Source organism: Procambarus clarkii, chromosome 89, assembly GCF_040958095.1.
Source record: "Procambarus clarkii isolate CNS0578487 chromosome 89, FALCON_Pclarkii_2.0, whole genome shotgun sequence".
Taxonomy (NCBI): Eukaryota; Metazoa; Arthropoda; class Malacostraca; order Decapoda; family Cambaridae; genus Procambarus; species Procambarus clarkii.
The window spans coordinates 7,142,303-7,156,211 of record NC_091238.1 but is presented as its reverse complement, the minus strand read 5'-3'; the positions used below and the strand labels follow the sequence as shown (position 1 = coordinate 7,156,211).

General features: G+C 40.7%; 1 protein-coding gene across 4 annotated transcripts in view; it reads right to left on the bottom strand.

The window, feature by feature from the left end:
• Positions 1-13,909, bottom strand: part of PhKgamma (phosphorylase kinase gamma) — a 50,438-nt gene that overhangs the window by 13,039 nt on the left and 23,490 nt on the right. For all 4 annotated transcript variants that reach the window (XM_045767249.2, XM_045767248.2, XM_045767250.2 and 1 more), the window contains exons 7-9: positions 13,646-13,675; positions 10,914-11,020; positions 8,844-8,941 (exon numbers count right to left, since the gene is read on the bottom strand). In XM_045767249.2, coding sequence (XP_045623205.1) covers positions 8,844-8,941; positions 10,914-11,020; positions 13,646-13,675 — 235 coding nt within the window. The remainder of the gene's footprint in view (positions 1-8,843; positions 8,942-10,913; positions 11,021-13,645; positions 13,676-13,909) is intronic.

Sequence of the window (13,909 nt, the reverse complement as noted above, 5' to 3'; positions counted from 1 at the left end):
GGAAGCAATATTTTCACCAGAATAGGGGTTTGTTTTGAGGCGCCTATATTTTTGGGTGCCAGACCCAGTCGATGGCAAACATAGAATGCTACCAACCACACAGGGGTTTCTATAAGCCATTGCTCCTCGTGCCTCTCTCAGGGGGCCAGGTTCTGGCTTGTGGTCCCTGGTAGACAAGAACTCCATGCACTTTGGTGTCAGAAAGCTATTAGATACATATCAGCCTGGATAGCTCTGGGGAGCCGACTGGGCCTTCCCCAGAAATGCTCTGATTATAGGGCTTACATAACTCAAGATATGATTTGGGTGGAGTAATGATTACAAGATGGCATGATGATTATAAGTAATACAATTATTACAGGGTATCATAATGAGCACAGGCAAGGTATATGGAGTTGAGCGATTCATAAATAGAAGTGGTATTATCATGACAGCTAATGCTATTCTCCAGCTTTATGTTGTCTCTTGTTAGGTCCCACAGAGATTATGCAGCACAATTTTGTGCACTGTACTATAGAATGAACATAAATTCTCTACAAAGTGTACAAATGAAGTTAATTATGACCATTAGAAACCTCCCATAAAAGAGATTTATAATGCTTCGTTACAATCTTTAGAAAGCTGAAGAGTAAAGGGAGACACAACTGAATGCTGAATGGATGATATGGTATAACAAGGGGAATATTAATAGGGGTACTAAATATATCAACAAAATAGAAAATGAAAATGTATACAAATTGGAAAAGTTTTGGTTCAGAAAACATTTGATTAAATACTTGTTTAGCACTAGTTGTTGATTTCCAAAAGGAAGGGCAAAAGACTCAGGAGTTTAGACAGCCCAAGTCCAGAATGAACCTCAGATCCGCACAGTCTCGTTTCGGAACCGGAAACAGGTGGGAAACCCACCTGAGGGACAGGGTCGTTTCGACCATGCCCAAGCGAACCCACTCCAAGATGACCAGACAGAGCACAGAGGAGGCCTGCCTCACGAATCTCGAACCCCCGAAGGAGTAGGAGCCACCCAACACCAATGCAGGCCAGAGGAAACGACTCAAAATGCCCACAAATTGTGGGACCAGGCGTGAGCAAACAGAGCGAGTCTCCCCTTCCCCCACCGCCTTGTCAATGGGGTGAACCATGAAAGGGCCAACTTGAACGCGAACCCGAACGACGTGCAGAGCAATCACCGCACCGATCAGACGCCGCCGGGTCCGAAGGAAGCGCTGGCTCCGAAGCTGACATAATGGCTTGGCACTCCCTCCCCCTCAAAATTCCTTTCCAAAGCTGGCACCACTGGCCCACCACAACCGGAGGAACCCTGAACCCTGGCACGACCTCCTCAGGAATGACCTCCACAGTCCCCCAAAAGAACCAACAGTCTGACATAGGGCAACAGCTAGTAGAAGCCGCTTGCAGATACTGCATAACTGCAGAATACGCAAACAGCAACAAAATGGTAATGAAAATCTAGGAGCCAAAGTCCAACGGAATCCATAGAATGAAAGAGCACATCCTGCCTGCACGTGAGGTGGAAAGCAAAGAACAGAGACACCACCTCTTTCAGAATCGGCGCATACAACTTCAACAAGGCAGCTGACCTCCGAGCCGCCGAGGCAAGTGCGCCAGACACAGGCCTGGTTCCCAGCGCCTCCACATCCTCCTCAAGACAGTCTGAAGGCAGCTCGAGCAGGGGAAAAGAAATGCATAACCAAAGCCAAGTGCCCCAAGGCACTGTGTGCCTTGGGGCACTTGGGGTACTTGTGCCCTAGGGCACAAATCTGCAACCACCAGGAATGCCAAAAGGACAGGAACCTGCACATGGAGCTGCACCTGACCAATATCCTTAGGAAGAATGCAAGTGAACAAGCACGCATTGAGGTGTCCCAACTTGCACCCAAGGTAAACCTAAAGCACAGTAGACGTTTCCCGCCACTCAAGCATGCAGGTCCAACAAAACGAATGCCACGCCCCCAATGAAAAGAAAGTGCAGTCTGCTAACCAGGATGACTCCGGTACCTCGTAACGCACCCAATAATGAAAAATAGAACGGAGCTCAAACAAGGAAATGATCGTTATCGAGGCAAATTCCAGGTCATCCAGGAGGTAATGGCCTCCCGAATTATGCAGCATAATTTCCGTATCCCACATAAGTGATACGGAAAGCCGAAAACCTCCGGAAGGAAGGGACTAAAGAACCTAAGGAGGAGCTGAACCCCTATCTAATTCATACAGGGAAGGGGAAGGGGGGTAAGAAAACCCCTACCCCTGCAACAAGCCCCATGCCGAGGGTACCAACACCCAAGCGGGGTCACACAGGGCCCAAGCACCCAAAGTCAACTCCTCTCCAGCCCCAGAATCCTCCACGCCAGGACCCGGGTCAGAGCTGTCCTCCTCTGCCCCTGAAGAAAAAAATCAGTCAACCAGAAAAGCTGGGAAGAGGGGAGGGTCCGCTGGTCAGACCCAGAAGCCCCAGTTGGAGGAGCAGGCTCGAATGCCTCTGTCGCCGAACTGGAAGGGGCAGCCTCTGAGACCGCCTGAGTCTCGCCACCATCTAGACCCTGCCCCGACTCTGAAACCCTCAGACATTTGAGAGCCAGAAGCAGAGGGGAAGGAAGGGGGGGGGGGGAAGGAGCAGGACAAACCACAGGAGGAGAAGGATGAGGGGGGAGGATGAAACCTAAGTCGAAGCAACTAACGCCCCTAAGTCTTATAGTCCTAACATACCTATAACCAAAGACAGGCAGCCGCGGGGCTTCTCGAAAATCTTTCAACATAGCTCGCTGCAGCATCTGAAACCTTGCATGCAACACTGGTGCTGCCTTCATACTATTATCAATATTAGTGGACCGGGTGAAATGGAGAACCAGCAAGGAACACCACTCGCAGGACTCCAGATTGAAGGTGTCACCGACCCAACAGGCAGCATGACGGAGGCAAAACCGGTAAATGTCAGCCTGAGACAAGGGGGGGGGGGGGGGGGGGTGGAAAGCAACCTTCTAACTCGCACAAGGTGAGATGGGACCCAGAGGACACTTCCATTGGACCAGTGAGCCCCAATGGGGTTTTCCAGGGTCCTTAGGCCGACTGCCAAGGGAAGCCCGGATAAGGTATTGCTAACCGGTTGGCCCAAACTATCGAGAGATCAATTAAAGGCGAACCCCTGTGACGTGTACAATCATGGGGACCTAGTGGGGAACCACCAGACTAACAGAGGGCGGACAATAACCAATTGTCAGATTTCTCCCATCAGGCAACAAACAAAAAGAAAAAGAAAAACCCTACAAAAGCACGTTTAGAGGAGGAGCAGAACCGGCAGCTGTATAATAGGTGACAAACTGCACAGTACCTTGCCACAGTACCAGCGACGATACTACCCTCCAACCCAAGGTCAAACAGTGGAAATGAAAACCCCAGCTGACCCCAAGGGCAGGCAATCACTGAGCAGCAAAAGACCATGTAGAGGTAGTTTCCGAATGACTTGTGGAAGGCAACTCAGAGCCGCAAGTACAGTACTTACAGGGCACCTAGGGAAGGTGGCCCTAGGCGCATGCAGCCCTAGTACTCTGTGAATTACTCATGGCTTGCACACCACCACACAGCAGAACAACACTGGAAAGGTACAGCACTGCTCAGAGACAGAAGCCAGAGTCGAACGACCGCCATGCAACATATCAGCTTCAGAACTAGGGTTGGATGGCACAAGAGGTCTGGGGTTCCCTTTCCCCTCCCATGGAGGGAGGAGCAGCGCAGACAGTGGCATGGTAGCGGTCGTGATGTCATGCTTGTCTGCTTGTTTTCAGATTGTGGAGTTCTGCTTGATAGTTCAGTTTTCGGAGGCAATTTTAACCAGGTGGTGTTTGTTTTGAAACACCTACCTTTCTGGATGTTTAACCCAGTAGATGGCAGACATAGAATGCTTCCAACCACATGGAGGGGGTTTCTATAGGCCACTGCTCCTCATGCCTCTGAGGGAACTAGGTTCTGGCTCGTGGTCCCCGGTAGGCATTACAACTACAGTCGAAGGACTGTTGCCACGGTTTAATACATACATATCAGCCTGGTATAGCTCCGGGGAGCCGGAGGCGCTCTCCACAAAAATGGAGTAAGGAAGACTAATTATAGACCTGTATTGTTGACAAGCGTTGTAGTCAAAACATTAAATTAAATAATTAAATCCAAATGGGCAAAACACTTAGAAAGAAATTATATAATAACAGACAGTATGGTTTTAAAATAGGAAGATCCTGAATAAGAAATGATAGAGCCAGAGATTTTACAGGAAAGAGATGGTTGGGTTGACTGAAACTGAAACATACTGCTAGGGGAGACTTGGCGATTTCTGACATAGATGAAAATTTTCTGTCAACAAAGTGACGATTGTAATTAAAGGCAAAGCATTTGATGCAGAAATGTTACTAATGGAGTATCACATGGTTTAGTTCTAGCACCAGTGATGTTCATTGTCTATATAAACAATCTACCAGAGGAATATAGAATTACAGTACATGAACATATTTACTGATAATGCTAAGCTACTTAGACAATTGTCATGCCCTTCAAGATGACCTGGACAAAATAAGTATATGGAGCAAACACTTGGCGAATGAAATGAAATTTGAATAAATGCCACATTATGGAATGTGGAATAGGATAAAAAAGGTCACACACAATCAACAAGTTATGTAAAAAGGCATTAAAGAACTCTGACAAAAAAAAATCAGATCCAGGGTAGATAGAAGGGTGGATAGCAAGTAGACTGTCACCAGAGGACTACATAAAGGATATTTCACAAGGAGCCTATTCTATGCTTTCCAACTTCAGAATCGTTTTGAAATACTGTACATGAATGGGGAAATATTAAAGAAAATGTTCATGACTTCTGTGAAACCAAAACTGGAATATGCAGCAGTTGTATGGTGCCCATATTTTAAGAGCCACATCAATAAACTGGAAAAGATGCAAAGACATGCAGCTAAATGACTTCTGGGACTGAAAAACAAGCTATGTAGAGAGCTTGAGGTGTTAAGTATGCCAAAGCTAGAAGATAGAAGAGGTGATATGATCACTGCATACATGACATCAACAGCAATCAACAAAATTGACAAAGAGGAATTATTGAAACCTGCAGCTTCAAGAACAAGAGGCCATAGATTCAGGCTAAGAAAACAAAGATACCAAAAATATACTCAAAATTTTTTATTTGCAAATAGAGTGGTAGACAGCTGGAACAAGATAACTGAAAAGGCAGTATATGCCAAAACTGTAAGTAGTTTCAAAGCATCATATGACAGAGTACTGGGAAGATGAGACACCACGAGCATAGCTCTCATCCTGTAACTACACTTGGGTAATTATACTTAGGTAATTACTTATCTAGCACAAGGGTTGTAGCTTTTACCTCTTTGCAACAAGTTGCTGCTGGTAGAGTTCATTGGGAGAGGGAGAGAGGGTAATAAACAGTAGCATACTGAAATACTGAAGGTAGGTGGTGTTGGGAGAACAATGAGAAACCATAAAGAAATTACCAAAATTCATTTAAGTCATGCTACACTAACAGAAGTGTCAGAACAAAGTGCACAAATTAAGAGCTATACTTTATACATCAATTAGATTGCATTGTTGCACTCACAAAAACATGTGTGACTGGAATCCAGGGAGCTATTAGCAGAGAACTATATTCAGAGATATAAATTGCTACACACAGATAGAACTATTAGGAGAGGATGTGAATAGAAGACTATGAGAGATAATATATAATGTGTAGTGTTAAACAGGAAATGAAACCACATTCACACACACACACAAACCATTTGAATTAAGATGAGACTTTGAGTACAGAGTGTCAATCTGTTCTAATTGCACATGATCCTAACCAGAGGTTGGTTAGGATCAAATTAGGATCATGATTTATAAATTTAAATCAAATTTATGAAAATTTTATGTTATAATTAATAATTAAATTTTAATTAGTTTCATAACATAATAATTAATAATAATCTTGCCATAAGCAGCAACTAAGTTGGATGTAGCTCAAGAAAAGTTTGAATTCGGACAACACAAGAAATGTAGTTTGGTTTTTTGTTGTCTAAGACACGAAGTCTATTAGGCTTATCAAAGCCAACTGACTTTCTTCAGGATGAAACTCACAACAGTTACCAAAGTCCCATGTACAGTGGAACCTCGATTCAAACCTTGATACAGTGAATCTCCAGTTGCAATGCATATTTTACAAGCCAGATTTCCTCACCCAATTCAATTCGCATACTTGAACTAAAGTTCAGGGAAGCAGGGGATGTGGGCAATGAGCAGATTTGCTTAGGATGTTGGGCTAGAATTTATCAACTGATTGGAATGTTGCCCCCCTCATATGATAGGTTGAAATATGCCACTCAGAGAACCTAGCCCATAGAGCATGGGAAATATTAGGGCATGAATGGTAACTTCCATAACATGGCTTCAATCACATTTTAAATTACTTTCACAGATGGATGCAATATTAACACAAACAGTTGGAGTCTTGGTAAAGCTATTAAGGATATTTAAATTTGAATTATATGGTTCATTTTCATCTTGAATTGACAATGTTTTCTATCACTCCTCTCCGCTTGTTCCTTTGCAGACCGAGGCATGAGAAATAAGCCAAATGTGGTGAAGTTTCTTTACAGACTGGTTCACTTGGTAGTTGTCTATCACATAACAGGTTGAAATTAAAATGTCACTCAGTGAAATTAGCTCACAGGTCATGGGAAATATTAGGATATAAATGGTAACATTCTTAATATAACTCCAATCACATTTTTACTGATTTTCATAGATGGTTGCAATATTAGAAGGAGGAGTTAAGGCCTCGGGAAGGTCACTGAGCATATTTAATAATAAAATTCTATGGTTTATTTTTATTTTGAAACATGGGGTCCTTTTTTTCTTTGAAAATGAGGTTTTGAGGCTGGGACATGGGAAATACATTGGATGAGATGGAATCCTTTCACAGATTCTCCTGGTAGTTGTCCTTCATGTGATAGGTTGAATTATGAAATTAGTTGAGTGAAATTAGCCCACAGAGCATGGGACGTATCAGGGTATAGATGGCAACTCTTAATATGCCTCCAATTACATTTTTAATCATTTCTGTAGAGAGAGCAATATTAGAATAAACAAAGCAATAGTACTGTATGTTTCTTGTCTTAAAAAACAACAACTCACAAATGCCTCCAGAAGACACCTCTGGTTGCAACAAATCCCTCGCTCCAATGAATCGGGGTTGATCCCCCACGTAGTTTATCAAATCAAGGTTACACTGTACCTTATTAGAACTTGACTCTACTCAAGTGGATTTTTAGTATGAATCAATTTGCCAATAGCAGGAAGACTGAGATAGCTATGACAGTAAGAATGTAAATGGGATGCAGGCAGCTCGTGGTTTATGCAATAGTAAAAAAAAGCTTCTCAGAAATAACTGGCTATTAATTTTCTTTTCATTTCTAAAAGAGAATGTGTAGTATTTCACTTAACACAGGCTGAGTATGGATCATTGGATGCTTCCAAACATAATCCTATTTTCCTAATACAGTATGCCTTTTCAATTTGATTTCCATTGGTTAGGTTTTAGAAGGATATTCTAGGAATGCAATCCCCCCAAAAAATTTAAGTCACCTTTTTCTTCCATGCACTGAGAAAGCAAATACAATACCGGAACAACCGTGGACATCTTCAAGAGAGAACTAGATAGTTTTCTTCAAGAAGTGCCGGGCCAACCGGGCTGTTGTGGATGTGTACTGCAGGCTGCTCCAAGAAACAGCCTGTTGGACCAAGCTCTCACAAGTCAAGCCTGGCCTCAGGCTGGGCTTAGGGAGTAGAACTCCCAGCACCCCATCAAGCAGAAATCAAGCAAGCAGGTATCAAAGTTTATGTATTGTATAGAACCTTTACGTCAATGACTAAATGCCAGGTGTCTTTCAATACAGTACTGCTAAATATTATAACCTTTGAAATTTAGCACTGCAGTACTATTAAGAAAAGTTTGTATACACATACATAGCCTTTGATGAAAGGTAGAATTCCATCCAGTAAGCAGAGAAACCATGGTGTAAAAATTAAAATATAAAGAAATGCAAGGCAGCAAAATTTGCAAAGAAAAAAAATCAGCTCATTTTTACTGCAGAATGCAAAACTGTACAAGCAAAGCTATAAAGACAGTATTGAAGAACTGATCTCAAGTTAGCATGTTGCAATAATATTCAAGAGAGATCATGTAAAGTTTACATGGAAAACATGTTCATATGCTCAGTTTCATTTCTAATTAACCTTTACCTTAACCTTAAGTTCATATAACTGATGAACTCCTTAACTCTCTAACAGTCATAGAAAACCATTATGTTTACAGCATAATAAACTACTCTATCCCTCAATGGTTGTATATCATGTATGAAATGAGGTCACAACTAGATAACTATGTCAGGAGATAATGCCCATTAAACATTAGTAAACAGCCTTAAGTGAGATAAATGTTTGCTTCTGCAGACAAAACAAACAGGTATTCTTTTATTAATATTATTTGAAAAAAAATAATATTATGACAATAACACTTTATTGCTCATTTAGGGAATTTTAAAGTAAGTTTTTTTTTAAATCACAAAGGATTATCACACAATATGAAGAACAAATCACATTCCAGATTAAATTCGGCAATCATATATCAAATACTGTACTGTATTTGTTTACAGTTTGAGCAGTCAGCGAGCACCTTTTTAAGAACAAAGGCTTAGGTGGAAGGCAAAAGAAAGAAGGCAAAGTGGAGAAATGCAAGTATCAAAGTTGCCTCTGGAACCAAACATTTCACTTACCAGAATCTGGAAGAAATCGTGGGTCAGAGCCTCTTGAACTGTGATGCGTTTTGCAGGATCCACAACAAGAAGCTTGGAGATGAGGTCTTTTGGAGTATCTGTGGTAATATGCATTAGATATATAAATGCTACCTGTATTTATGGACGACGTCCTAATATATAGATAATAAATAATAATATAATAAAAAAAAAACACTATCACATTTGTTTCGGAAAAAGACAAAACAATAGGGCCAATAAAGAACTGCTTGCAATAAGACAAAACAATAGGAACAAACCACTCAACATTCCCCTCAAGTGATCATTGCATTTGCCAGAACAGCCAATTACTGCTCAACTAGTGATTCATAAACTATTACTACCCGACAACCACCAGGTGGCAATGTTGTTTACCACAATAGAATTGGAGGGCCTGGAAGCCTCAATATTTGCCTGATCACCCATTTTACACCCAGTTTGGCAGAGGCCAATTCAGTTTAGCTGACTGGTTATTCCTTCAAACTGACTTTCTCTCTAGTTTTGCTTAACAGTATGGTAGCCAATAATTTGAATGTCTCAAATTATAGCTTTTTGCTTCAGCTTTGAAGGTTCTATTACCTGCTGCTGATTAACAAGAACCAATAGCTCTTGGAGTTAATTTCTCTGCAACACTTTGATGTACTCTTCAACATGACCCGAGTTCCCTAGTTTTTAGCCTCTGTCTGGCGATCTTGAGGTTATCTTGAGAAGATTTCGGGGCTTAGCGTCCCCGTGGCTTGGTCCTTGCCCAGGCCTCCTTTTTGTTACACACCCCCAGGAAGCAGCCCGTAGCAGCCATCTAACTCCGAGGTACCTATTTACTGCTAGATGAACAGGGGCAAGAGGGTGAAAGGAACTCTGGCCATTTGTTTCCGCCTCCACTGGGGATCGAACCCGGAACCTCAGGACTACAAATCCCAAGCACTGTCCACTCAGCTGTCAGCCCTGGCAGTGCAAGTGTTGGCAAATAGTTAAAGGCTTGCTGGAACTTCTACAGTTATATTGCTGCAATGAAAACTGTTGCTGTTCTACTAATACAATTACAACATCATTAATGAAAAGCTTAAATTGTGAAAGTGAGGAATCAAAGGCTTTTACTTAGCATCTTTGAGTGCTGTCATGTCATATGCTTTACAATGCACATGGGACAACAGTCAGAATGTATTTAATTACTTTAGGTCGAGAGTTTATATGGTGCTGCCACCTGGTGGCAGTTGGCATGGATATCCAAGTAGGCAAACTGGTCATGTGCGACAGTGCTCTCTTGATGGTTACTTGTGATAATAAGAGGGCTTGAAAAGATTTTGAGTTCTCATGATTTGATCTTTTGTGGTCATTCAGGGCCATATTGAAAATTCTCAAATGAGGCCCCAGCACCTAAACGAACCTGCAGGGACTATGTGAAATTTTTCCCTGTGATTTAAGTTCCAATACAGTATCGGGGGCCTGTATGTTCGTCTTGCCCGACTGTATGTTACAGGACAGCAGAAATTTTCTTAATGAGCAACCAAATAAGATAAGCTCTAAAATACCTAATTAATACTAAAATAGCAAATCAGAATCTACATGTTTTGAGGTCAAACTTACAACTTGGCAAACTCTAAATAATCTATATAACAAGAATCAATCTGGGGTTATCCATGCAGAGACCACTCACAGTGTGGCTCGACATAAGCATGAATCCACATGTTTAGCCAGGCAAAATCCACATTATCTATATAAAATGTGCCTAGCATGGATATCCATGCACTCACAGCCTGCCTCTGGTATGAAAATCCAAAACTGTATACAGTATAGCACAGTCATTTAAAAACCACAATAGCCCTGTTCTCAATGTGGCTTTGGCAAATCTTATCGACATAGTACTAAAGTTTCAGCATCAGTTTGATACATGAACAAAACTAATATCACCGTGTGAGACTTTCCAAGTCTTCATGATATGGAATTAGTGTACTGTACTATGTTGATAGCTCTATAATTGTAAAACACCTACTACCATTAAACAATTATTATACAGACGTAAAACCTAAAGGAGCATTAACACTTTCATACCTGTTATATCCTCCCATTCTGGAGAGAGGAAAGAGTAATTGCCCTCCATAATATTACGAAGCATTACCATTTGCTTTCTATGCCAGAAAGGAGGGCAGCCAACCAAGCTGAAATAATATAAATCAGAAAATAATAATACATAAATAAATAAATTATATATATATAGTGAAAGATACATAGATAAGGTATAGTAGGTATATAAGGTAGATAAGGTTGCAGTTGTGCAACTGCCATAAAAAGGCAGTTGCACAACAAGCCAAATTTTCCTAAAATATTATATTTATATCAATTTTTATCTTGTGTACTGATAGACACTAACTTTATCACAAACTTTTAAAACTGAGTTGAAACTAAGTTAGCTACATGACACAACCTGATGAGAGAAAGACAGGCATACAGCACCAGGTAGACAAACCCAGACCAAGATGGACACAACTCCATGGACCACACCAACAACACAGTAAGAGGAGAAGCTGTAATACTGATCAATTTCAGAATTGCATTTAATTTTAAGAAATTTGAGTCTAAAACTGCTTGTTCTTGATGTAGCCTTTTTAAAAAAAAATTCCCTATCAATTTTATCTACAGTATTGCTTTACAGTTTTGTACATGATCATATCACCTCTTTCTTCTATTTGTCTTTTTGGCATTTAATGGCTTCCATCTCTCCATGCACTGTATATCTTTTTATTTAGGTTCAGGAGCCATTTAGATGCACGTCTTTACACCTTTCTATTTTGTGAATGTGCTTTTTTGAGATACGAACACTATACAACTGTGTCGGTTCTAACTCAAGTCTCTCAAATATAATTTGTTAAGCATTTCTCTATCCATATACACAGTACTGTATTTGAAAGGAACTTTGAAATTGATCGGAGCAGCAAAGGTCCCCTCTTACTATGTCCCTGGTGCAGCTGTCTGACAACACTTTGCTATCCACAACCACCTCTTTCTCTTTCACTGGCCAAGTACTTTAAGTCTTTTCACATAATTTGTAGGTTGAATGTGGCCTGGTTTCCCTTGTTTCACGCTCATTTTGTGTGTATAGGGTGACTTATATTTATTAACGGGGAGCAAGATCCAGCTCTCGAGTCCCAGCTCATGGTTACTGTTGTATCCAGTGCATTTATACCTCCCGACTTCTCAGTGTTGTATGATACTTGCTCTTAAAGCTGTGAATGGTGGTTGCTTCCACAACCTCTGGTTTAAGCTTATTCCACTTATTTACCACTCTCACTGCATTATAGTACAGTATTTCCTTACATCTCTATGGCATATCTGTTTCCGACTCCCAACTGTGCCCTTTCATTTTGTTGTTTCTAATGTGGAAAAAGACTCTCTATCCAATGTATTATTCTCAGCACCAGTACACTGTGATCATATCTCCTATTGTCTACCCTTCTAATGTCATTTAGTTTCAGTTTGCTTAGCTCTCCACGATTTTCCTCTTGTACATTACCAGTTAAAAAACTGAAAAGCTGTATGCTTGCAAAAGACTCCCCACCTCCTCACTATTTGTACATGTTGAAATTTCTTGATATTCTGACATAATTACTCATAATTACCACTGCACTGCCCACTTGACTAGCATGACAACCAGCCAATGTGCAAGTTTTAAATCTTGATACATCTCTGAATGTAATACATAGTTGAAGTTCTAATGGTAATAAGATCTGTGGAGGTGATGCACAGTTGAAGGGATTAAAACTGGAGATGGAAGTGGCTTTCATTGCCATTTTTTTCAGTGTACTCCACTTGTTGACGACCTTTTAATGCAGTGGTTTATTTCATTGGCTCACAACCATGGCTCTCAAGTTTGTCTCCTGGACAAATCAGAGATTTGGCAGAACAATGAAGAGTAAGGAAGCATGTTTCCTTACATCTGATGCCACTGTTCACCAAGTAGTAAGTAGGTACCAGGGAGTTGGACAATTGTTGTGGATTACATCCTGAGAAAGTTTGGTAGTTGGCCAAGAGACCTTGACAAGTGTAAATACAGGTTTCCTGTCCCTGACAACAAGGACACTAAGCATTTTCTTGCACCTCTTCAGTTTATTTGTATTTCCAACCTCCTAATACATTCTTGCTCCATACATGTACCTTTAAATTGAAAGACTATCCTTGTCCAAATTATCTCTTCTCAATATTTTGTATATGGCAATCATATCCTCTCTGTTCCTTCCCTTCTCAGGTGTTAATATATCAAGCTTCCTTAATTTGTCTTTGTATATTAGACCATATTTTTGGTAGTAGCTTTGTAGCAAACCTCTGGATATTACATAAACAATTTTTTTTTAAAGTTGGACTTTACCAGATATTAATTCCATCCTTGTGCTGCACTTTCTTGGATTGGTCTGATGTATGGCGAGTGACATACGTGTATTGAAAGACTCCTTGTTTATGTTTTTTAATGTTGTACCTATGTTTCAAGTTTCCCAATTGCTGAAGAAGTTATATTATTTACATGTGCTTCTGGAGTCAGTGCAGATATGTCTTGCTTCGATGATTCTCTCTTATTGTCATATCAGCAGTTGCCTACCTTTCATAGTGTAGCTTTCTTTTAGTTTCCCGTTACCTCTTATCATTATTACCTTACACTTCCTGGGGGGGTTGAAATTTAGCAGCCATTTATCTATCCACTACTGTGGTTTGTCAATGTCTTCCCAAATTTGGTAATTGTCCATCATTAACTATAATCATAAACTTGGGAAAGGAAGTGTGTAACAACTTACAGTGTGTACATAATAACACCGCATGCCCATCTGAAAAGGAGAGAAAAATATTAATAACAACACATGACAACTGACGCAAAACAACTTGATTAAGAGAAGTAATTTCATACAACAAAACTATGCATGCTACAAGCTCCTTCACAAGCAGACACATTAAGAAACATCAATACATTTCCCATGCTTTTATTTGTGAGTACTTTCACCTCAATGCAACCATCATGTAAAAAGTTAAGATAAAAGAAGCTTAAGCACTCTGTGTCAACA